Source organism: Indicator indicator, chromosome 8 (genome assembly GCF_027791375.1).
Source record: "Indicator indicator isolate 239-I01 chromosome 8, UM_Iind_1.1, whole genome shotgun sequence".
NCBI classification, from domain to species: domain Eukaryota; kingdom Metazoa; phylum Chordata; class Aves; order Piciformes; family Indicatoridae; genus Indicator; species Indicator indicator.
Window position 1 is genome coordinate 36,522,183 of NC_072017.1, and position 24,505 is coordinate 36,546,687.

At 47.4% G+C, this 24,505-nt stretch overlaps 1 protein-coding gene across 5 annotated transcripts in view; it reads right to left on the reverse strand.

The window, feature by feature from the left end:
• Positions 1–24,505, reverse strand: part of LEF1 (lymphoid enhancer binding factor 1) — a 68,978-nt gene that overhangs the window by 25,768 nt on the left and 18,705 nt on the right. For all 5 annotated transcript variants that reach the window (XM_054383229.1, XM_054383226.1, XM_054383230.1 and 2 more), the window contains exon 4: positions 2,107–2,239. In XM_054383229.1, coding sequence (XP_054239204.1) covers positions 2,107–2,239 — 133 coding nt within the window. The remainder of the gene's footprint in view (positions 1–2,106; positions 2,240–24,505) is intronic.

The window sequence follows — 24,505 nt, forward strand, 5'->3', positions numbered from 1 at the left end:
CGGAGGCGTTTGGCAGAGGACCTGAGGGGGGGAAAAAAAATCCTCTCTTTGCTGCAGCAACTGCATGGGCCACTTCACTGGGGCTGCTCCCACACGCCTGTGGCGCTGAAACGGGGAGTATGGAAAGACCACACACATCAAGGAGACTGTCACAGCCAAAAGCAGAAGTCTCCAGCCTGTGCTATCCAGCCTGTTCAAGAAGACTGGAGGGGCACGAGCTCTGTGCCAGTGATGCCTCTGGCCACCCCCATGCAGAGCCCCTTGCTAGGCCTCTGCTTGGGGATAAGGACATGAGTGGTGGGTTGCAACAGGGCTGGACAGGGGAGAGGGTGAGAAAAGTCAAAAGGGAAGTCGGGCAGCAGAAACAGCAAAACAGATGTTCACTTTGGTTTTGCAGGATAGGAGTACAGAAATAAAGCAGGGGTAAATGCAAAGAATTGGGGTGCAAGAAGGCAAGCCCATCATGCAGTATGTGAAAACCTCTTGAGCTCATGAACTGCAGCAGTGGAGTGTGCCCCAGCCCTTGCAGCCAGATTAGGCAAGAGGTGTAAATTCCATTTTCTAACCAGCAGCACCCCTGGGATTTCAAGGAACAAGCATGAATATCCTTCTCGTGAACACAGATGCAAAGGAGGAAGACAAATAAGCATAAGCATAAGAGGTCTCCATCTGCTTCTTCCAACTCTGACAAAGATATTGAACACGTATTTATAAGACAAGCTTTCCAGAGAGAGTGCTTTTTGTATTCCCCCTCCCTTAAAAAAACAACAACCAACCATCAGCTAAAAACCAACAACAAAAACCATGTGGAGCCACAGGGCTATGGTGTTTTCTGGATGTAGCCCATGCTATTACCTGTGTAGCAAGGCCAAAATAAAAATCAGGCAATCAGGGAAAATCAGAAATAAAAAGTCTTGGGTTTCCTGAACAATGGTGGCTAGACATCTCTGCAGATAACTGGGACAACTGTGCACATGGATGTGTGCGCAAGGAAAGCTTCAGGATCTTATTAGCTACATGTCACGCCATGTGGTGAGACACGTGAGTGCAGGAAAAGGCAGGGGGAAGCACCCTCCAGGACCAGTCCCAGCACTGACAGACTTCACACCCACGCACAGAAAACCTGACTACAACCAATGTCTTCACAAACCCTCTGCTCCTTCCTCACCACCGGTTCTCCTGTACAGGCTTCTCCTCTTTAGGCATTTTCCCAAAACCCAGCTCAGACTTGTGCCAGCCAAGGACAGTCCTCCCCTTGCAGCTCCCCGACAACCATGATGTCCCCCACAGCTTCTGCACTGCAGTGAAAGGAAGTACACTCCCTCCAGGAACCCGTGGGTGCACTGGGTGGGAGCTCTTGGTGCAGGCTGGGCTTAAAACCGTAGAGGACGTCGGTGCTCCCCCAGGGGCCCACAGACTGACCCGGAGCGGAGCTGGGCTGACGCTCTCCCAGATGAGGATCTGGGGGGGCTTTTTCTGGTTTGTTTTAAGAAGCCCTAGGGGCACAGAGAAAACTGACACCCATGATTTGGATATCTAAACTAATGCTTTCTGCAGAAGGCAGCAGGCACGAGAAGGTTAAGAAATGTCATGTTTGCAAAGCCTTAACTTGCACAGGCTCACACTGTATTTTATGGGCTACGCCTCAGTTGTGCCAATTGACATAGGGAAGATTTTGGACAGCCAGAATACAGGGACATAAAATACAATTTTGAGTACAGAGAGAAAAGAGGAAGGTTTTGATAACAGCACTGATGAAGTAATCTTCCCTTGTTTTTGGGAAGGTGAGGGATGATTTCTGCTTCTGCATCTGCATGCTGCAAGCCTCAGGCACCAGAGGGGATGGTGAGGACTGGCTGCTGCTTACTGAGATTTTAAAAGATTCTGACGAGCTAGGCAAGCCTGAATTATCACATTAGAAAGAGCATGAAGATTTAAACAGCCAAGTTAAATATCAGCATCATGGCAGAATTACTGTCTCTGAAAGCAGGCATGCACATCTGGAGCCCTCTCTCCAAAAATATGACAAATAAAGCTCTGTCAGCAGCAGGGGGGCACTGGGACCACTCTACATCCCCACACTGTGCTGGGAGGTGCCTGGCTTACCTTGTTTGGAGCTGACGTCAGAGGGGATGTGAGATGGGTGTGACCCTGGGGAAAAGTGCTCATCGCTGTAGGTGATAAGAGGGGTGAGGGGGTGAACTGCATGCGAAGGCTGTACCACTGGCACCTTGTTTGACTGCAAGAGAAGAAAAAAAAAAATTAAGTCAGTTGTCAGTGAGGTGGGGCTTCTGCATGAAAAATAATAAATAAATAAATAAATAAATAAATAAAATTAAATAAATTATAAAAAGACACTTCCAAAATGCAACTTTTACATGCTTGTATTACTGCAAGGAGGGGATGAATGGACAGAATGTTACTGGGGATGGTCTGTTGCCTGAATCAGCATCCTTGAACCACTGTTGCCTGAGGAGTGATGTGGTTGGTGAGGAAATGCAGGGAAGTCATCCTGCCCTGTGCTCAGCACTGGTTAGACCACACCTTGAGTGCTGTGTCCAGTTCTGGGCTCTTCAGTTTAAGAGAGATGTTGAGATGCTGGAATGTGTCCAGAGAAGGGCAACAAAGCTGGGGAGGGGTCTGGAGCACAGCCCTGTGAGGAGAGGCTGAGGGAGCTGGGACTGTTTAGCCTGGAGAAGAGGAGGCTCAGGGGTGACCTCATTGCTGTCTACAACTACCTGAAGGGAGGTTGTAGCCAGGTGGGGGTTGGTCTCTTCTCCCAGGCAACCAGCACCAGAACAAGAGGACACAGTCTCAAGCTGCGCCAGGGGAGGTTTAGGCTGGAGGTGAGGAGAAAGTTCTTCACAGAGAGAGTGGTTGGCCATTGGAATGTGCTGCCCAGGGAGGTGGTGGAGTCACCATCCCTGGAGGTGTTCAAGAGGGGATTGGACGTGGCACTTGGTGCCATGGTTTAGATAGTCATGAGGTTTAGGGTGACAGGTTGGACTCGATGATCTTTGAGGTCTCTTCCAGCCTTCTTGATTCTATGATTCTATGATTCTATGAAATGGATGGGGACTGGGAGCAGGAGGAAAGGCATTTGGGGACATGGAGACAAGAGTCAGGGACGTGGCAGCTGGAGACCTGCAGGGCAAAAGGAGCATCATGCCAAGCAGGCATGCACTGTGGACCAAGGACTGCCACTGAAGCATGGCAGACCCAGCAGAAGAGCTGAGAAAACATTTTGGTTACAATATAAGCATTAAAAAAGGGATTAAAGTGTAGGTTTGCCACATCTCCAGCCATAAGAGCAACACAAGCTTCATCAACTTCACTCTTCCATTGTTCTCCTGCACAGCTGTGGCACAGCACAGTGAGGACAAGCCCAGGCCATTGCCAGAGGGTACGTCAGATTTTTGCCCTTGCAATTTTACAGACTGTTTGAAATCTCTCAGTCTGTGTAGCAGATAACTGAAAACCTACCCTTAAAAGTCTAATTTCATATATAAGAGGTTGGCAGTGGCCTCTCAGAGGGGTCATTTAGGGAGGAGACTTTGCTCAGGGACAGCTGGGAAGCCTCTCACCACATCAAGCCATCGGAGTGCTACAAGTGCCTGAGAGGGTCCTGAAATGGATGTTGTGAGGGAATGCCCATGCGGTTCCCATCTGCACTCCCCACAGAGGTGCAGGGGAGGGGACACTTGGTGTGATGGAGGGACATCACCCAAAATCACACTCCTGCATCAAGGCTGCAAGACAACAGGACTTATTCATCCCAATGAAACGCTGCCATATTAAAGCTGCTTGAAACACAGAGCTGCCCTTCCCATGGCAGGATGAGCTGCAGCAACGATGCCAGCACATAATAGGAGCTTCTTCTTTCTAGCTCATCACTTCACCCTGCCACTTAGAAAAATATCTATGGCACAAACAGGTTTTCAATAAATTTTTTTTAAAAGAGGCCAAAAAACCCCCTGTCCTTCAGACAGAAATGCTGATAAAACTCACTAAGGGTAGCCTGTCAAACATAGGGAATTGTAAACAAAAGATAATTCAAGAGTCCAGTTAATTCTCTTTGAGTTCACTACTGAAATCCCAGCACAAATAGAGGTTAGGACAATACTCCAAGTACAAAGCCAGGATTTCTTTGCTTTTCTGGAAGCAGAAGGGTTGTTAAATGGACAACTGAATTTATTGTTAAGGCCGGTAGGAGTAGAGGAAAGGGAGCAAATGGGAACCAGTACAGCGTTTTGTGCTTGTCTTGTTTCCAGAGCACCACCTTAAGGAACTTGCATTAGTAGGCAGTATCTTCTTAATGTCTGACCTATCCCTCCAGTCATATAGCTCAGAATCTGGTGCCATGAATTTTTGCTAAATTATGCTATCCTTGCTCTCCTCTTAATTTTACGGTTTTCAACACAGATTTGCTTTCCTGTGGGAAAGAGATAAGAACCTGAGGATTTTAATTTAAGCTTCGGCCTTGTCTTATATTTCGCAAGATGGAGAGAGCAGCGCTAGTAGGTGTTTGAAAGACAACAAGCATTAGGTCCATTTTTGTGACCAAATAATAAAAGCAGTACGAATTCTCAGTAATACTGATGAGTTGAGCTGTAAAGGGAATAGCTTATTCCTCTCCCTTGTTTGTATAAATTCAGCAAAACCCAAATGCCAACAAATTTCAGGCAATTTACAAATCAGCCCTCAGTCTTTAGCTATGAGACTTGCAGGCCAGCCCCCCATTCAACAATTACTTTATCAACAACAAACTGCGTATTGTGAACAAAGATCAAGCAATAGATGTATTTAGGTCACACACGCACGCAGCTGCTAATCAGCATTAATTTCTGCAAATTTAGTAATTAACATTTTGTATTATGCTGGATGTAATTGTCATGCACGCCCCTGGTATCAGGATTCCTTGCTTTCAGAAATCACCCGTTTGTACTTTAAGCAAGCCAATCCCTGTACTGCCTCTCTCTCCAGCATCCTGCAGATTTTATTTTATTTTCTAATTCTCGGCACCTTATCCCCTAAGCCCACGGCAGCGGCTTTCAATGGGCAAAGGAACCGTGAGAAGTCAGGAGAAAAGCAAACCGCTTGTCAGCGGACTTAAAATTAACATATAAACAGGCTCTATCTCCATTAAGAGCATTTAGGGGTCTTCAGAGCCAGAAACTGGGGAAAATAAATAAATAGCAACAGTAATAAAAAGCTCTCCAGCCCACCTGGCCCACACCGGTTTGGACCTAGGGAGCTGAATCCTCCTGGGCAACCCAGGCTTGTCACCAGACGGGGGCTTGGTGGGCACAGGCCCATTCCCTGTGGTCTCACCAAGACAACCTCAGCGAGTGGCAGGGAGAAAACACACAACGACATGTGCAGAACAAACCCAAGATGAGAAGGGCTGATGACACATTTTCCAAAAGCCCTACAGACTCAATCTGTTCTGCTACAGATTCTGCTCCACAAGGCAACCCAGATGGGTTATCTGGGGCCTCCTCCCACTCAGCATCCAGGCAGGAGACCAAGGTCTCCTATGCAGACATGGATGACCCTCTCACTGCCCTCTCAACTCTACCCTGGGGTAAAGGGAGAAGCATATTGGCCCCATGAGTCCCAGGGATAGACCTACAGATGTCAGATGCTGGTCTGCATCCTTTGCCCTCAGGTTATCTGGATTGGGGATGATGCAGAAGCATCTTCCACTGGCTGCTGCTCCAGTGGGCATTAGTAGCCAAAAGGCTTCTCAGGGCTGTGTGACATGGCCAAATCCTACCTCATGCTGAGGTTCAAGACAGTGCTGATTACACAGTGCCTTTGCCCACAGGCTTCCTCCTTCTTCCACAAGCATGCCATCCCTACTACGTTTATCTCCCCAAATCCTATGAAGATGGTGCATGCAGCTGCAGAAACACCTGACAGAGACCTGAACCCAGGGACCACTGATATGGGTCAAGGCATGAAGGGGGAACTTGGCCCCTCATGCTTCCTTCAGCACCTGCTAACCAAGCCAGCGATCACCACAGCTCTGCCCAGCACACTGGTGACATTTACATCTAATACAGACATGGTTCAAGGAGCACCTTTTCTCCTCAACACAACCTTAAAATCTTCTGCAAAACCTTATCAGTCCACATACTTTCCATGAGACTGTTACATAATTGCTCATTGCCCTGCATGAGGTTCTTCAATATTTCACTACAGAAATTACACCTGATCCACCCACCAAAACATAGTATTTTGGTGCAAGTTGGTATTTAAGCAGCTTCTAGAAACACAGGAGGCAGATGAGGATGCGAATCTCATTTCCAAGACAATCTCAAGAAGTTGGATGTTTGTTGAAATGGTTCCTAGCACAGCTCTGATGTATGCATGTGGTGTACTACCACGCCACATCAGTTTGGTTCTCTTCATTAAACTGTGAGCCTAAGTTTCTTTACACAACCTGGAAAGTAAAGGAAATTGAATGTACAGCCTAGGCCAAGATCTGCAATTTGGAAAGAAAGAAAAAAAGCCTCAAACAACTAAAAATGAGGACCTGTGGTTTACAAACCTGAAGGCCTTCCACGCTTGTGTCATAACCTGTTACAAAGGTTAAAGTTTAATGGCAAGGGGATCACCCATGCTCACTGGCCTGAAGACACCCAGCTGTGCCCCACAGGACCCAGCTCAAATGGACACTCACTCCTGTTTGTCTAAACTTTGGTGGTCTCTTTCACAGAGGTCAGTGGCCCACCAAAGCTGCACAGTCTTGCAGCACAGCCATATCCTTTAGCAATTTTCCTTGCACTCAAGGCACCTCTCTCTCCCTGGCCCTCCCATGGGCACTTCTGCTGCTTGGACGTTTGCTCATCAACTTGGTCTTCACAATCAGTATCTTTGATTCCTCCCAAGCATGTGCTCAGGTGAAGTGAGGCAGTGCAGGCAGGGGCCAGTTCCCTGAAGGGACACCAACAGCGCAAACAGGCAGGGCTAGGAGAATATACATATACTGGAAACAGCAGGAGCTGAATTATTTGGCCAGTTAAGGCTTGGATGAAACTACTACTTGGTTTTACAACTGACCTGAAAAAAAACAAAATCGCTCATAAAATGTTGGTGGGCAAAGGGTAAGTGCTCAGAGGGAAGAAGATTCTGACCCAGCAGTAGGCATTATCCCAGCAGGAGCTTTGCTGTGTGCTGCACACTAGTTTAAAACTATTGCTGTGTTAAAGTAATGCAGGAACAACTGCCCATATCATCACAAGAGCAAATGTTTCCCTTGCAAACAGTCACAATATGCAGGTGGTACAGCTTGACCCATGCTCAGGCATTTTGGGCAGAGCAAAGATGGGGGGAAGAAATTCCCTGTCCATGGCACTGGCACAGCTCTTGCCAGGTGGTGATGCCATACCCAGATTCACAGAATTACTCCGTTTTGAACCAGTGCCTGTCCTTTCCTCCGAGGAGTACACTTTGAGACAGTTTAAAGTAATCCCTAGTGAGTTGATGGCGAAACACTGCCTCTTGGATTCAGTCTGAATCCAGGAAATCTTCCACTGCTCTTGAAATGCTTCTGAAGAAAAACAAGATGAAAAGATAAAACCCAAAACAAGGAAAAGATAAAACCCAAGGCCTTTCCAAACAGCTAGCTACTGCTTCAGCGAAGGCCTGCACCTGTAAGGTATCCTGTGTGCAACAAGTGTGCAAAAACTATAAAAAGCCTGAGACAGCCATGGCAAAAATGCCTGTAGGTCAGCGCCAGGCGAAGCGGGCGGCTGGCAGCTCCTGCTGGAGCTGCAAGGACCATTTGTTCCAGCTGCTGCACAGAGAAAGATACTAAATTAACGACCCTTCAAAAGACTCACATCTACAAAGGAGGTCACAGACAAGCAGGGAGGCTAGCAGGGCACCATGAGCAAGAGAGCCAATGCACCCAAGGCCCAAGCATCCCTGAGTCAACATCCAAACAGGTGCTGGGTTGGGTTTTGATTTGTTTTTCCTCTGTTATTTAAACACAAAGCTGCTTCTAAAAAGCCAAAAAGGGTCCCAGCCTGTCTACTTTTCATCTCCTGTCAACAAGTTGTGCGTTTGGTATAGGCACAAGCAGATGGTCTTCTCAATTCAAACTAAAATAAGCCAAAGAAAAAAACCTTAAGGATGGAGAAATGCATGCATTCTCTTCCACTCCTGAAAGAAAGGGTCATTTTGCTAAAACATGGCTTCAGGTTTTTAACAGCATATGCCAAAACAGGGGGGAAAACACAGTAACAAAAGCTCCTCAAAAAAACCCAACAAATGAATGACCCAAACCCTTCCACTATTGCTGTAGCATCACCTCAAAGCAAAAGGAACAATGATTTGCAGGAAGGTTTGAGTATACCTTGACCTGGAGAGACAAAGGAAAATCCATCCCTTTTTTAGCCTGTTTAACTTCTAGTTTCTAGAGCCCTGAAACTATCCTTAGGCAGAATGTTTTAGCAAGCCCTGAAGTTTCAGTTGCCCTCTCAAAATAGTAATAGCATTTTAATGGCTAAGTTAACTCTGCATTTACACCTTTGCTGACCAGCTATTGCAATAAAAATGCAAGGCTAAGCATAAGTAGTTTTGGTGCACTGTCAAAACCAGGCCCATATCCAGGTTCACCGTGGACAAGCTTTACAGGGAACCAGAGATGGAAGAAGAGGTGCTAAGAGTATCTGGGCCAGAGCTCATTACCAATAGATGAAACAAGCTCATCAACACCAGCAATAATTTCAATTACAATTTGCCACCTCCCTTTCCACAGACAACTTTGCAGAGATGCAGCAAGCTCAGTATAGAGGGAACTCAGGTCACTCCCTCTGTCCCCAAACCATTTATTTAGAGCAAATAGTTTTATGTCCAAAGCTGGTCTCCTTGTAGGCTCTTGGCAGACAGATCACTTTACGCTTAATTTTCAAAACCCTTTTCAATCATTAGACAGTTCCATTGGGAAAATGACATAGTAGGTATGGAGGTGGTGGATTTGAAACCTTACTTTTAGTCTCACCTGAAACTAAAAGGAGCAAGGGTGGGAAAACATGCTCATAGGAATATTCAGTTTAGAGGAAACAGGGGCTTAGGAATATTATGATCTATGAAAGCCAAATTTAAAAAGGCAGAGTCTTTTTAACCTGCTTCACAACTTAGCAACCAGAGGCCACTTGTCTCCCTGAACTTTCGTGCTCACAAACAGTGGGGATGGCACCCCATGGATTCACCACAGCTGGGAGGCAAAGTGAAATGCTGCTTCCACTCCAATGCAAGGATTTATGGCTTTGGAACTGCTAACACTTATTCAGAACAAAACTAGAATCAAAATTGCACATTGAAGGGGATAAACTGATGGCCTGATGAGATCACAAAAAGTCCTCCTCATGTCTCTCTTCCCAACATAGCATACTCAGTTCTATTTAATGCTGGGAACCAGAGAAAGAGAGAACAAGAAAGTTACTTTAATTCAGTCATTTAAAGCTTCCTTTACTCAGGCAACTGCAGAGCCACAGCATCCCAGGAGAGCCTCTGCAGGAGATGGGGATAAGCAGCCACCACAGTATCAGCAGGCAAAGGAGGCTGCCCAGACCACCTTCCTCTTTGGGAAGCCCAACAGCAAGCAGCTGTGGCTACAATGCATGGGGAAAGGCAGCTTCACAACCGACAGTGCTGTACCACACTACGATGTGGCCACAAAGATCAGCACTTGAAGTGAAAAGGGTGTCTGGGCTGGAAATGCAGGCAGCCTATAAGGATAGGCAAACCACTCTGCCGAAGACTAAAGAGACAGCACACACTAAAAACTTCAGTACAACAGCCAGGGGAGAACTGCAAAGAAAAGAGCAAATGCGATTTGATAAAGCCTGGGATAAGCGTCTATCTAGACGGATTACAATCAGTAACCGGATTCAGGTTAATTGCAGTGCTAGTGAGAAACCACTGTGCTAATGGCTTGTCTACATTCTTGTCTTTTTCCAACTTCCCTCCCACCCACAGCCTCTTCAGTCTTGGAAATTAGTATAGAACACAACTGTGACTGTGTTTTTTGATGAAGATTTGTAATAAACATTTGAGCTCCCTCAAGACAGCTTTAAAAACAGGGGTGTTGAATCTCTGACAGAAACAGGCTTTATTTCAGGTATTCATTAAGTGCTACCATGAAGCGATTAAAACACACCCAGTATTAAAATAGCTTCATTAGAAATCCCCCTGCTATCTCCATTTTCTTCTCTCCCGTGACTTCTTAATTTGTTTGTTCTTGTCTGCTCAGGAAGGCTGATGGGAGACCTAGAGTGCTGGTGAACCACACAGGGAGCCAGGCAGGGCTTGTGAGGCTCCAACAGGGAGAGGACAAGCCCATTTCTCTTTCTGTGCTGCAAATTCACAGATACACAGATTGCATTTCCTTTTGCACAGCCCATTACTTTTAGAACTATCTACTAACAACTGACAGGGCATTAAAATTGCTAGCAAAGCCACAGGCTCACAGGAAAAGCTTTCCCCATTACAATATTTTGCAATGTTTGATTTTGTTTTCCAAACTCAGCAGCGAGTCCTCTCTGATGCCAATTAATTGCCACTAAACATCCCACAATTTGCCAGCCGATGCTCATTTTAAGCTCCAGTTCCCATGCGATGATCTGTTTAACGTTGCCCTGAACATTTAATTTTTTTTTCCTGATGTAAATATATGCACCAGGAAGCCTGTACTCAACAAGTGGCAGCCTGCAGCATCAAATCAAACACTCAACATCAAGGGTCAATAAGCATTCTCAAAACCGGGTAAATGGGAGCACTGGCACATGGGCCGCAGCACCCCTGCTTCTGCCTCATTCACCCTCACCACACACAAGCCAGTAGCATCAAGCAAGAAAGGTATTTCCTGATCTACCCACAGTTCTTTCTGCTCTTTATTGACCAAGGGGAATGGAGGCACCACAATGTTTTAACAAGCCCAGACTCAAGCCTCTGAGTCAGTTGCGGGTTCTGGTTTATTAACTGCTTTAATGGTAAGAGCCACTGGCCTAAACCATCAGATGAAGCCCATGGCACATCAGAGGAACTGGTGCCCACCACCCAGCAGCTTGTCAGGGCGAGATCAGTAGGGGCGTTATGCGCCAGGGAGCTCCAGGGGTTTTGGGTGGGAGGAGATGCTGGAGCCAGTCCCAGCATCGCCTCTCGTGCCGCCCACAGCTGTTCCCTGGGGACAAAGCTGCTCTGGTTTATGTCACCAGAGCTGTCTGCTGAGTTAAGACAAAGAGACAAGCTTGTTTTGCTTGCCTCGAGGTTATCAGGATCCCTGCTCACAACAACACTGGCATTTTCTCCAGGGTACTCAGACCCGTTAGCTGATGTGCCTCTTCCAGGCAAAGGGATGCACTTCTGTCCAATACTCACACTGGGGACTGCTCTGCATGCTTGAGCACCCACTTAAATCCAGCATGGGAACGGCTCAGGCAAGTGAAACACCATCTACTACATAAACACACAAGTTTTGTGTGAAAGCAGGCGGTGCAACTGCAGCCTCCTGTTCTGGCAGACGATGTGCGTCACAGGATGGGACGACTTTTCCTCATTGGCCTTCTCATGTCCCACAGGATACAGGCCCAGGCTCCTGGGGGGAACCAAGAAAAAAACCTGTCCTGCACCCTGGTGACAGGAAGATATCTTTCAGCACTGCACACACACAGGGGATCAAAAGTGTTTGAAACAGGACCTCCTATAAACGTAGATACATTATTTCTATGTTATAGCCTATTCAATACCACATGCCATAACAAAGACCGTCAGAGGCCCGGAAGAGTGAGAAACTGAGTGGTTCCTATTGCAGTAGCAGATTTTAAGATGTACTTGAATAGAAGTGTTCTCAATTAAGAAAATGTGAGAGCACAACATGCATTCGAAAGGCATCTTAGCTCTGTCTTGTAGAAGATAAAGACAAAGGTTCAAGCACCTGTGCAAGCACCTGACATATCCAAAACCTCTGTTCACCGTATCCAAATTTTCAACTTAGAGGTCAGTTAGGCAGCAACTGCTTACTTCTAGCAAAACAGACATCAGACTCTGTTGGCCATGCTATTGAATGTAGCTGACATTATTCAAAGTATTCCTGCCTCATCTGGTTTCTCAAAAACAGGGGCTTGGGAAAAAACATAAGATGTAGAAATGGACTTGAAGATGGAGGAGGAATGAATTTGATGACATCGATGACTCCTCAACCTTTCCTTATTCCTGGCAAGCTCTGCTCCCCACCATGCCATTGGTGCTGAAAGGCTCCTGTGGGGAAATTGCCACTGAGACTGACCCCTTCCAGCTCCAGAGTGGCAGGAAATGCTGCCCATGCTTGGCCAGGATGTGAGGAGCCCCCACCACTGGGATTTTATCCATTTCAGGGAGATTGTCCTGCAGAAGTGAGCAGACCCGTACCCAGCTCAAAATCCAGTGTCAACAGCCAGGGCTGTGTGCCTGGCATTAAGTGTGGTGGGAGCAAGAAGTGCCAGGTGGGAACAAGGAAGGAGTTGCTCAGCATATGATGGGGTATGAAGGAAGCACCAGAGGGGCCACTTTCCCCAAATTCAAGGCTCCCAGGCACCTGCGTACACACTGGAAAAAGTTTTCAAGTAACTTCCCTGAGTCCAGCTAAACCGTATTAGCAGATTTATCCAATAACATGCAAATTCAGGTTTTAATGAAAAGTCTTTAAGTCCAAGCTCTAAGTGATTTGGACTTTTCTGCTAATGGCATCTGCTAATGACCAAAGATTTAATGCATCAAGTCTTAGCATACATCAGTGCAAACAATATAACCATTTAGTGGAGGTAAAAAGTCATCTCATTAGACATCCATCATTGGATGTGGGCAAGATGGTCCAAAGGCTTAAAATAAAATATTCATTTTTAAAGTTAAAAAAAAAAAGAAAGTTAAAAAATTAAAAATCCCTGAAAACGTACAAATGATTAGACCAAAAGCAGCAGTCTGCTAAAGCTTCACTAGGATTGAAAATGCAAACTGCAACGTTTATCTGGAGGTAAAACGCATTTGCAAGTACTTAATTTCTGCAGCACTGTTCCACAGAAGGCAAAACCAATTTTAACAGGAATTAAAGCAACAGGGCCCTCCAGAAACAGGATGTCTCTTAGACAGGTTATTTGAACCATCAGTAGAAGGTCACAACAGGAATTATTTCTCCACCACATTGTGCAAGATGATTTCATTACAAACAAAAGTGTTGAAAAGCTACAAACTTCATTTTTATAGATCAGTCCCACAAGGGTTCGTCGGGTCAATGAGGAACAAAGCCTCTCTAAAATTACATTTACATGTAGCTAAAAATATAAAAATCACAGCACACAGATGAGCAGAGAATGACTTGAACAAGGCATGAGCACAAAGGAGCAGGGCTGCAAACACTTTTTTTGGCCCGAACCACCGATGCCGACTGTTTTCGTTGGACTCTTGGTTTAAACAGTATCAATAAAGTACTGCACAGCACAACGCTGCTGGCACTGAGCTACCGATGCACGATCTAAATGCTGAGTGGTTTTAGACTCGTTTGCCAAACAGCATCTCAGAAGATACCAAAAGCGACCGATGGCTCCCAGCCATGGGCTGCCGGTGAGAGATGGATCAGGTCAGAGGAGTTCTGTAACTACAGCAGACCTGTACAAGCTGTCAGACGGTTTGCAAGAGAAGTGGGAAAAGGAAAGGACAAGGGGTGTCTAGAAAATATGGAGCACCCCACCTTGGTACCTGTTGTCTCCTAGGGCAACTGAGAGAATATTTCTTCTTCTTTCCCCCAAAAGTGGACACAGCAATATCCCAGCAAGCCTTGCCTCCAGCTGCAGAGAGGAACCAATGAAGGAGCCCTGGAGGAATTCTCCTACATTTGCTCTGGGGCTAGGTCAGCCTCTGAGAGCTGCCTGTTGATGCTGAAATGCACCCTCACAACCCAGGAAGTTCTCAGGGCGCAAGATGTGTTTTTCCCAGTCTTGGTGGCATTGGCTCTTCTCTGGCATTGCTATAGACACATTCACCACACACCCTTGCCTCTGCCCCACCACCCTCTGCTCAGCCTTGGGAAGTTTGCCTGCACCCTTCTGGCCCTGCTTGGCTCATTTTACTGCACAGTACCTCCAGGCTTCCCAAAATCTGGCATTTCTTTCATTTTTCAAGGCTCTACCCATGCAGGCACATGGCTCTCCTGGGCACTGACCCAAAGGCTCTCCCACGCTTGGGCAGCCTGTAAGATGGGGGGCAACAGGGAGATACATGGGGCTCACGTTCTCCCCTTCCCATCCCACTTGATCTGGTCTATTACTACTAAGCTCCTTTCCCAAGTTGGCCACAGGGCTTAAAAAAAGGTTGCTGGTATGCACAATGCACATGATGCCGTTTGAATCCTGCATAGGATATTTCTGCCTGCTGCTAGACTTGAAGATGATGATGATTATTATTATTATTCAAGAGTTGCCTGTACAAATTTAGAAATCACTCAACACCCCCCCCCCAAAAAAAAAAAACCCAAAAAACACCCCCCACCCAGCACACAACCTAAGTTTTGTGCAGCAGGCACCTACATCCTCATAAAACCCCTGGGCTGTGCTTTATAACATGGGTTGAAGTCTAAACATCGTAAAAAAAGAGCCTAAATTGCCAGATTGCCCAAGCCTCCAGTAAATCACCCTTCCAGATGGGCTTATGGCTGTACATAGAGCCCTGCTAGTAGCAACGAGTCACTGCAATTAGATTTCAATCCTACTAAACTCAACAAACATTATAGCAAAGTTATGCTCCATTTCACTAGAGAGGCACTTCTGAAGTTTGCCATCACCCCAGCATTGTCAGCAGTTTGATTTTTCATGCAATTAGTGCTCCCCTGTTCAACTAACTCCCCCCACCCCCTGCCAAAGCAGGGCAGAGGAAGAGCTGGACAACTTCTTATCATTGCTGTGTCCCTCCTTAATACTTTTCTTTGCAATAAAGGCTGTGCTGGGAAGAAATACAGCTGTGTTAGGCTCTGCAAAACACTACCCAACAATTTACCAGGTAAAAAAACTATCTCATGCCAGGAGAACTTAGGGAAGCATCCAGCCCCTCTCTTCCCTCCACTGCTGACAGGTCAAGAGTGCCTGATAACCCCTTTCTTTTTCTTTGGGTGGACACATGAGGTATCTACATGAGAACTGCCTGTTGCACACAACTTGCTGCAGGGCAGTGAGCCCCAAAACTAATGTAGCACCTGGCAGGAGGCAGAGCTGGGGCTGTCCAAACTCAGTAGACCACACTCAACCCTGCAACCTCTTCAGCTGCCAGCATGCACCAGGAACACAGTCAAGGTCTGCAGCCACACACTGGAGAACGCTTGTGATTTTTTCCTCCTGTTCCTTACCACTCTCTCTTTCCCCCTGCTCCCAGCAGAACCAGCAAACTCCTTCCTCATCCCCAGTGTGGTATTTCAGAAGTCACGACCAGACCCTTCACTCTCTCCTCCATAAGGAGCATGCTTTTTAGTTCAATGTTCTAGGATCTGAGAACCATCTGGAGGTCGGGCAGCAGAGACAGGCACTCCTGCTGCAGACCTTGAAGATCCTACACACAGACACATTTTCAGTTTGCTTGAGAGGCTGCATGTCCACAGCCAGTTGCACCGTTTGCTGCATTTATTTGTGGATGAGGTCAATTTTTACTGCTGCTGTATTAGAGAAACAGGTTGGGAGATAGATTATGGGACATCTCTTTTAGATATTTAAACAAGGAATCAAGTGCTCTGTTCCAAAAAAACAAAACAAAACAAATATTTTCCCCTTTTGTGTCAGTAAGTACCCTTGCTATGTATGGAGAGAATGCACATTTAGTTCTCTCTTACTCCTATCCTACAGGAGAAGGACACTGCAACCTCATTTAAAAATAAAAATTACCCTAAATTTCAGGCTGTTAACATGATTTCGCCATCTCACAGGTGCTGGGTCACAGCCAAGACACTGTCACATCACGAAAGGCAGACAGAAGTTCTCCCTGCCTTTCATGTAATTTCAGCACCTGTGCCTGAAGACAAAGCTGGCAGAAACATCACACCAAACAACTAGGCTCAGGACAGTCAGACTCCAGCCACAGTCAGAGACAGGACTCTGAGCCACAGGGTGAACCCCCATCACCATGACTCAAGAGGTGCAACCCATCACAATACCAAACCAACAGAGATGTGAAAATATGGCATCTAATGTATGAATGTGGAGATGAATTTGCTCACCTCAGCCACCTCTTCCTCCTGCTTGTCCTCCCCAATCCTCCCAGTCCACACACAAATGTAGCGGAAAACCACCTCAAATTGCCAGACTTATAAAAACAGTGAGAAAATAATACCCTCTTGTTGGAAGAGACCATGGATAACGTCTCATACACCCAATGTGTTGGAACTCACCGTTTGTATCACTTGCACAAAATTAGGAGCTGAGAACATGAGGAAAGGAGCTCCTTCAGCATAGCACAGAGACACAGCACAGCTTTTCTCAGCACCAAGCTCTCGCACACTAAGTCTGAGGAAGGAAATGCCTCCCCCACAAAACTACTTTTTGTGAAAAAAACCAAAAAACAAACCAAACACCCAAAACTCAGAAAAACAAAGTATCTTTCCTCTTTATAAAACCCAGTCCAGGTGTTAGATGCTCTGGACACCAAGCTAAGGCCAGGCTGGCTAATCTTTAGGTTCACTCCTTAAGGAGATAAAGGATTTCAGCGCGGTGCGGCAGCCTGGGCTGTGAGAGCTGTGGGCTGGAGGAGTGCTGCCGGCAGCCAAGTGTCACTCCTGGAGGAATGCCTGACCTTTCCTGGGGCTTTGATCATGCTGGCTCGCAGCGTGAGATAACGAGCCCTTTGCAGAATCCGGAGGTAATAAAAAAAGCAGCTTTGAGGCCTCCTGTTTTTGCAGGGAAATACTTACCTGTGTTCCCAGCACACTGCCCAGTCCCTACTACCACCCTGCCTAGATACCAGCCACTTTTAAAGCCAAATCCATCACTGTCAAATAGGGAACATAAAGCATTCAGGTGAGTTTTTAGCTCTTGTTCAATTTCTCTTCATTGAAGAGGGTACTTGTGTGCCACCACTCTTAGAGAAGATGCATCTACAGAGATTGAAAAAAAGAGCAGGAGGACAGAAGTATGATCTCCAATTAGTACATCATTAAGCTGCAAGTAGGGTAATAGAAGGAGAAATTTTCTACCTTACACAAACAAGATAGCAAAAGAGATAAAGCACAGAAGGGGAATAAAGCTTTGTTTTCAGTTCCCTTCTGAATACCAAAGTTGTAGGGAAAGGAGTGGATTTGCTGGGGTACTTTTTGTCTGTTTGTATTTATTTTAAGGAGTGTAGCAGTATGGAGTTGGGGTTTGCCTTTCTCAGGGCAGTACATCACGAGCAATTTAAGCAAGTCAGTATAGTACGAAGTTACTCAAGTGCAAAGCACCTGGAACCCTGAGTTGAAGATACTGAATCTGTAAGTGATAATGAGATCAGACTTGAATACTTCCTTCAATGAGGCTATGAAAGCGCTGTGTCCACCCAGCCTGCTTTTTTGTTCACCAACCTAGAGAAGTTCATCTGAGATTCTCAGGCTGGGGTTGCTTTTTGTTTTGTTTTGTTCAGGCCACTGCAGTCCAGTCTCTCAAGTTGGAGCCACGATTCCTCAGTGCTCTCTGCAGGCTGTACACGAGGCGTGGGGCTCGCTGTGCAGCACTCAGCTGCAATCAGGCTGATGCCAAACTGAGCAGACCTGAATAAGTTACCCCTCTGGGGGGAAAAAAGTTGTGCTCAGCTATGCTGCCTTCCTCACGGGGTTAACTATGTAGATTTCAGATGCAAATTTTACTTTAGGGCAGGCTTTATGGTATTAAGAGTCTCTTTTTCAGCCTTCTGAAATTTCATATGTATACATGCTAGAGCTCTCTCATCTCTGTTAATTGGGTTTTGTGGAATTTCGAGGCCTGGGGGCCAAAAGGGGAGGGCTGCTGATTAAAGCGTGCTGTGCAGAAGGGGGTGCAGAAGTGGATGCAGAAGTGTTGCACAGTAATAGGAGGGAAACTGAATTGCTCTGCTTGCCTTCACACAGGCACCCCACCTGCCACTTTGGAGGAACCCTGTCCCCATCTTTCACCTTGGCCTTCCGGAGGGTGCTGGGACAGTTCCTGCCCTCTCTGACAGGCGTTGCAGGGAGGAAGCTCACCCTTGCTTCTCCAGTTGTGCAAACTGATTCTAGAGATTTCAAGGCTAATATGCAGCTACGTTTGTTTATTGCAGTGTCCACAGGTCCTGACCACAGATCCAAACAGGGCCCTCTCCCCATAGCCCCCACCTCAAAACAGTGGGGGCAGGGGGAACCTGTGCTCTGACCTACACACTCCAGGATGTTTAATTTCCTTTTATTCCCTTTCAGAACCCAGCATGTACAACATATGTCAGAATTTGTCAGGCCACGATGCCTGAATTGCTGAGATGATATGTGTGTGTCCCCATCTGTCCCCACAATGAGGGCACAGAAAATACCCATTCCTGCATTTGGCTGAACTGTATCTCTCCACATACAAGGACCCAGTCCAGGAGCTTGCTCGCTGGAGCTAAATACAGATATTCACACACCCATTATAAATGCAGTCTAGTTTCATTTTTAACCCACAGGAGGGTGTGGAGGGAGAAGACATCAAAGCATGGACACAGGCTACCCTGGCATTCTGGGCGTGCAATTTTATCTTCCCCTCATTTCCCTCCTCTCCAAACCAGCTGCTACAACTATCATGATGCTTGCCCTCCGGCCAGTATGTTGGAAAACTGGCTTCCAAGGCAGTCATTAATCTCTCCCCATTAACCAGCTGGCATGAGATTTTGCTTAGATCGGAGGAGAGTCAGCTCTGTGCCCTTCCAAACACCAGTTTCCACCAGCCATCCACCAGCCCTGCTGCCTGCACTGGGCACAGCCTGGCACCACTCATGTTGCTATGGCAGAACAACCACGGTGCAAGGGACAAAGAGGGTAAAACTCTACCACAGGCACTGAAGATGTGAATTAAATACAACCAGCCTGTCAGAAATGATGGTGAAAAGAAGTGCTACGCATCTTCCGGGGAAGGTGGCTCAGTTCAGAGCTAAGTTTAGAGGCTGACTTCTAGCATAGCAACAGCAGCAGAGAGTAGCCCCTACATATGCAAGTTATGCAAGTGAAATGAAGATGCATGTAAACCTCCAGCAGGAAAACACTTTTCATTTGGCCCTCAGGTTTCAACCCATCTGAGGTAACAGGACTGGAAATACACAGATAGGTACGTGGTATGCTGAGCACAAGCAAGGCTTGCTCAGGTAAAGCTGAGCTGAAATGAGAATAAAGCCAGCATAGAAAGTAACAATGCATGCTGCTGCAAGTTTGCTAGGGAGATAAAGTAACAAGTGTGTTTTGTGTGATTATCACCTGAAAAGCAGTCATTTTACTGTCCCCCACCATACACCACACTGTCCCAGCAACACCGTGAGGCAATGGCTGACCATCTACATCGGGACAAAAATAACTTTTGCAGAGAATAAGGGTTTTTGTGTGTTGATGGGGTGATTCATACCAAACCTGCCACATCCTCTCACTAATACTCCTCATTTGCTACTTCTAGAGAGGAACAAGGGGACCCATGGAGAGCCCTGTGTATACATACATAAAGCTGTATTTGATCTGTCAGTAGGACCCTAGGTTCCCCCAAGAAGAAGAAACGTGCAGACAAGTTTTTGATCTTCCTTAAAGTACTGCTTATCTCAGCTTTTGTTTGTTTTCTGTTTTTCGGGTGTGGGGTAGCGTCTGATGTGAATGCCACCCACCTTAAGCTATCTAGGCAAAGAAACAACCATCACAAACCACTGCTGAAACAAAAATAGCAGCACCTTTCTTTGCCCTGCTCCCTCAGGCATGGGCCATATGCAGGATGATACTGCCAACATGTGCAGCTACAAGTATATTTTGCAGATCACAAACTCAGAGGCACTAAGCACAAGTCTCCTGTCATTATCTTGCACTCAGACATATCTGGGAACCAGAGAGTCCTTTCTGAATGGATATCAGAAAGACCAGCTCTTCCCAAATAGCCATGGATCACGGAGGGATGGTTGTCCCCAGGCTGCTGGTGGGTGCAAACTCCAACTTGGCACAAGGAAGGCTGGGGCCTGCGGTACAACCAGGTGAGTAAGCAGCTACAGCAACAGCTCAGAACAGCTCAGTCCCACACAACAAGCCAAAATCATAGCACACTGAGCCTTCCACTGATGCACAGGTCTTCATCTTCTCGCTCCCTTCTCACAGTCCAGAGTGAGTGCCAGTCTGCAGCTTAGACTCGCAATGAGGTGCAACAGCAATGGCACCAAATCCTAACTTGAAGGAGGCGTGTGAACAGAAAGGGATTTATTTTAGGTTGCCAGTTAAACCAACCTTCATCCATGCTTACAGCTTAATAGCTTATAACTTCAGAGCACACTGGCCAAACACCTGAGCAGCAGGGAGGAATCTCCAAGAGTGTATGCTCCTACCAGCTTTTGAAATGGAAGGACAAAAAAACCCCCCACGAGCCAGGTAGAAGAAGGAGCTCTTAACTAGCAGGAGGCAACAATCAGCTGCCACACTGCCTGTTTTATAGCAGCCGGCTGGGCAAGCACATGGCACATGGGGCCACCAGCAAGTGCCATGTGAGCTCTCCAGCCCTGGCACATCCTTCCTCACCAGGAAAGGACACAATCCCCGGGGAAACCCAGCTGCAGGCTCTGCTGCTGAAATCCTGCAGGGCTCCTGCTGAAAAGCGCGCTTCAAATGCACACCAAAAATAGAGCCTGCACTGATGCTGTATTTAGCAGGAGGGTGCAACTTTCGGAAGGGACGTTCTCCCCTCCAGCAGCAGGGGCAGTGTGGCCAGGCATGCCCTCAGGACGCTCCCGCACGCCAGCCCTGCTGCAGTGATACATATTGGCAGCCAACACCAGCTTCCCTCTGGAGAGCTGCATTTTCCTAGGGAAAGATGAAGGCAGGCTGCAGGAGACTGTTTGCAAGTCCACAGGGTAGTGGTCTCTGCTCCAGTGCAGCCAAATGGGAGGCAGGAGTTTGGTCCTGAGAGCTGTACTGCTGGCCTGACCCACAACTGGACACTCACCTTCCCTGTGCCACCATTTTTCTATCTAAGTGTGATAAGCAGCATTGTGTTCTTTGTAAAGCACAGAACGTGGCTTTATCTAGGTGCTTGCAAGAGGAAATATCTCATAAGAGACACTGAAAATTTGTCAGCTAGTGAAAACACAAAATGTCCCGCTTAGCTTGTCAAGCCAAGCATGAGTCCAAACCCTTGACTAACCATCTCCCAAGTAAAACACCCATCCACCGGTCAGCCCACTGACCCACAGCCCTGTCTATGGGGACAGATCCAGAGCTGATGAGACACAGGCTGCACACCAGCAAGACCAGAGGGGTAGGTTTGCCCTTTCTACATCTCGTGCTGGGTTTCCTCTCCCCCAGAGCAAAGCTGAGGGGATGCACATCATGAGAAGAGGATACCACGCAGTCCCTGTGCATGCTGCATGGGATGGAGTAGCACCTTCCCCATGACTCACAGAGCCTTGTGGGGCAGCAAGGCAAGGTGGGGGATGTCCCACCTCCAACGCCCAAGAGGAGCCACTGAAAGCCGAGCTTCTAATTAAGACCATGGCTTTGGTTAATTGAGTCCAATTCACCTGTGACATGAAGAGCCCCAATCCCATCAACAATAATGGAACTGCATCGGCTTACACCAGTAATGACTTCAAATCAGCAGCATAATAAAGCTAATTCAATACTTCTCCAGGTCGAGCTGATGAGGCTGCCACAGGAGAGCAGAAGAGAGCCTTCCCCCTGACATGCTGACACCTCCTCTGGAAGAGAGGGCAACATGAACAGCTGGGGGGGTCAGGTTAGTTAGAAAGACAGGAAAAGCGAAAATAAAGGAAATTTCCAACAACGAGACCTAAGGCTTACTTTTGACATTGAAGCGCTCTTGCAGGTGACCCTGTGCAAGCACTGACAACGAAGCAACGCTCCCCATGACTACCTGCCAGGACAAAGAAAAGCAAAACCCTGCAAGGCAGCCACAGGTTTCCAACCCATCGTGTGCTACTGAGCCAACCCACCGAGCCAGACCCACCAATTCAGGGCACCGGAGGCAGAAGTCACATCACATGCATGCTGGGTAGCGCCCGCCGGGGCGTGGGAAGGAGCTAGTGGGAGACGGCTGTGTGCTGGTGGCCCCGGGGAAGAAAGCTGAGTGACATGAAAGTTGCCCGATGTAGGCAGACATGCAAATCAGCAGCTGCACAGCCCCACCAGCAACCTCCTAATTGCTGCAAAGGCAACCTCCTAATTGCCACAACACCCCCCACTCTCTAGGGGCAGGAGCCGTGGGGCGAGGCCCAGAGACGAGGGAAGGAGCCAACCCCTTTCACAGGAGCAGGGGATGTACCACCGGGGTGGTGCTGCCCTGTGGGACAGCCCATGTGCCCCAAGGGGTGGGTATGGCACAGCTTGGCCCCCGTCACCCCACAAAGGCCACTGCCTTGCACACACAAATTTGTCTGTGCCTCCAGCCAAAAAAACCGAAGCAGCCACTCTTCTGCAGAGATGCGCATTACTGCCGAGCAGTCAAGTTCTGACTGGTCTGATTTCCGTAGTGCAGGCTCTGCAAACATCTGCCTGTTATTTAAGGCTCCTCTCCAGTGGGACAGAAGTTGAACAGGGCAGACCTTTGAGCCAGAGCGTCCATAGTGGACTCTTTGCTGCCAGAGCGAACTCCGGGCAGACACAGGCCTATCAGGAGGTCAGGGTGGTCACTCCTCACCCCTGTGGCCGCAACTGACTTCAATTCCTGAGCCTTTCCTCATGCACTGCTGGATGCTCCCACTCCCATCACAGGGGGGCTCTGCTCCCCCTCACAACCAGAAGCATCTGCTCATGCCAATGAGTAGCCCCCAAAGCCTGCAGGAGGACCCAGATGAGTGCCTGTCCTGCAGAGACACTGGTTGTGTATCATGGGCACCTAACAAACCATTTGGCACCCTCAGGTTGTCTGCTGGTTTTGCAAGCTGAAGTCTGAAACCTGAGTGCCCCAATTAGAGTTAAATGCTGCCCCAAACGACAAACAAACGTTGCTGGCAAGAAACTTATCCTGGCATTGCTAGACTGGTCCCTCCCTACTAAGTGACCACAAATGGGTGTTTATTTTAGAGGCTAAGCAGGCCAGCTTCAAGAAATGGCCCCTTCCCTGCCAACCCACAAGCTCCAGCTCTCTGGGGGCTCCCTGGAGTCCACAGGATGGATGCACCAGCTCCTCATCACACACCTTCATGCTGTTCCCTTTCTCTGCATTTAGTCCCAGCCTGATGCAGAGTCTGATTTTGTTCCCTGCATGCTGTACTGGGAGAGCTGAAATAACTGAGTCTTGTACTGCAGCGAGCTGACATAGGCTAAATCAATTAGCTGCTATTGCTGGGATGCTCAGCTAGGCCAGATCAAAAAAAAGAAAAAGAAAGAAAAGCCCCATGCTGAGAGGAACCAGGCCCATTCAACACATTTATCTCCAGTACTTTAATCAACATATTTGAAACGGGAAAGGGAGATGGCTGATGCTTCCCAAGGCAACTAGGTGCAGGCTTGCTTTCCTGGGGCAGGAGGGGCAGAGAGGCCAGGCAGAGCACTGCAGCTGCCCTTCACCTCTGCTCCCTCCTCTGTTTCCATTCAATAATACATTCTTCAAACAAACAGAAAGCAAAACAGGTACAGCCTAAAACCACCGCAATCTCTAAGTTCAGTTAAGGCACTTTCCATTTCAGAATGGATTGTTTAAGCCCTGTAAGTCTTGTAGTTCATCCTGATTCAGACCAACATATTTTGCAGCTTGTGCTTAGCATCCTTCAGGAAGGACACAGTAAAGATCACAATGCGCCAAAATCCTCAAAGCGCCAAAAGCCTCACATGCCCCTCTGTTTCACAGTAATCTTTGCCCTGCAACAGTTGTCCTAAGAGCTACTGGTCTTCTTCCCACTGACATTTGCAAAGCCACACCAGCCAGTAAGCAGCACATCCCATACACAGGATTTTTGAGTATCAAGCCCTGGATCTCCTTTTGCCTCTGCAAAATATGAAATGTTTCTTTCTAGAGACAGTTACTGCTGACAACAATTTCACCTGCAGCTTAGACTGGAGGAAACTCAAACTAGTAAAGGACAGATGTGGTTCTGGTAACACCCAGCTGTGGCTGGGCAGCCTCCAGCCAGAGCTCGGCCCCTTGTGCAGCCGCTTCTGATGAGAGGTATCATGCCATGCTGCTCTTCACTTCAAAGACAACTGTAAGGAGAACTATTAAAGCAATTAAAAAAATATTATCTTGAAGATGCAATCTACCCAGAGATGAATGGGAATAATTATCCAGCTGCAGGTTTTTATGGTTATTTTAAAGCAATAACTGGCTGAACA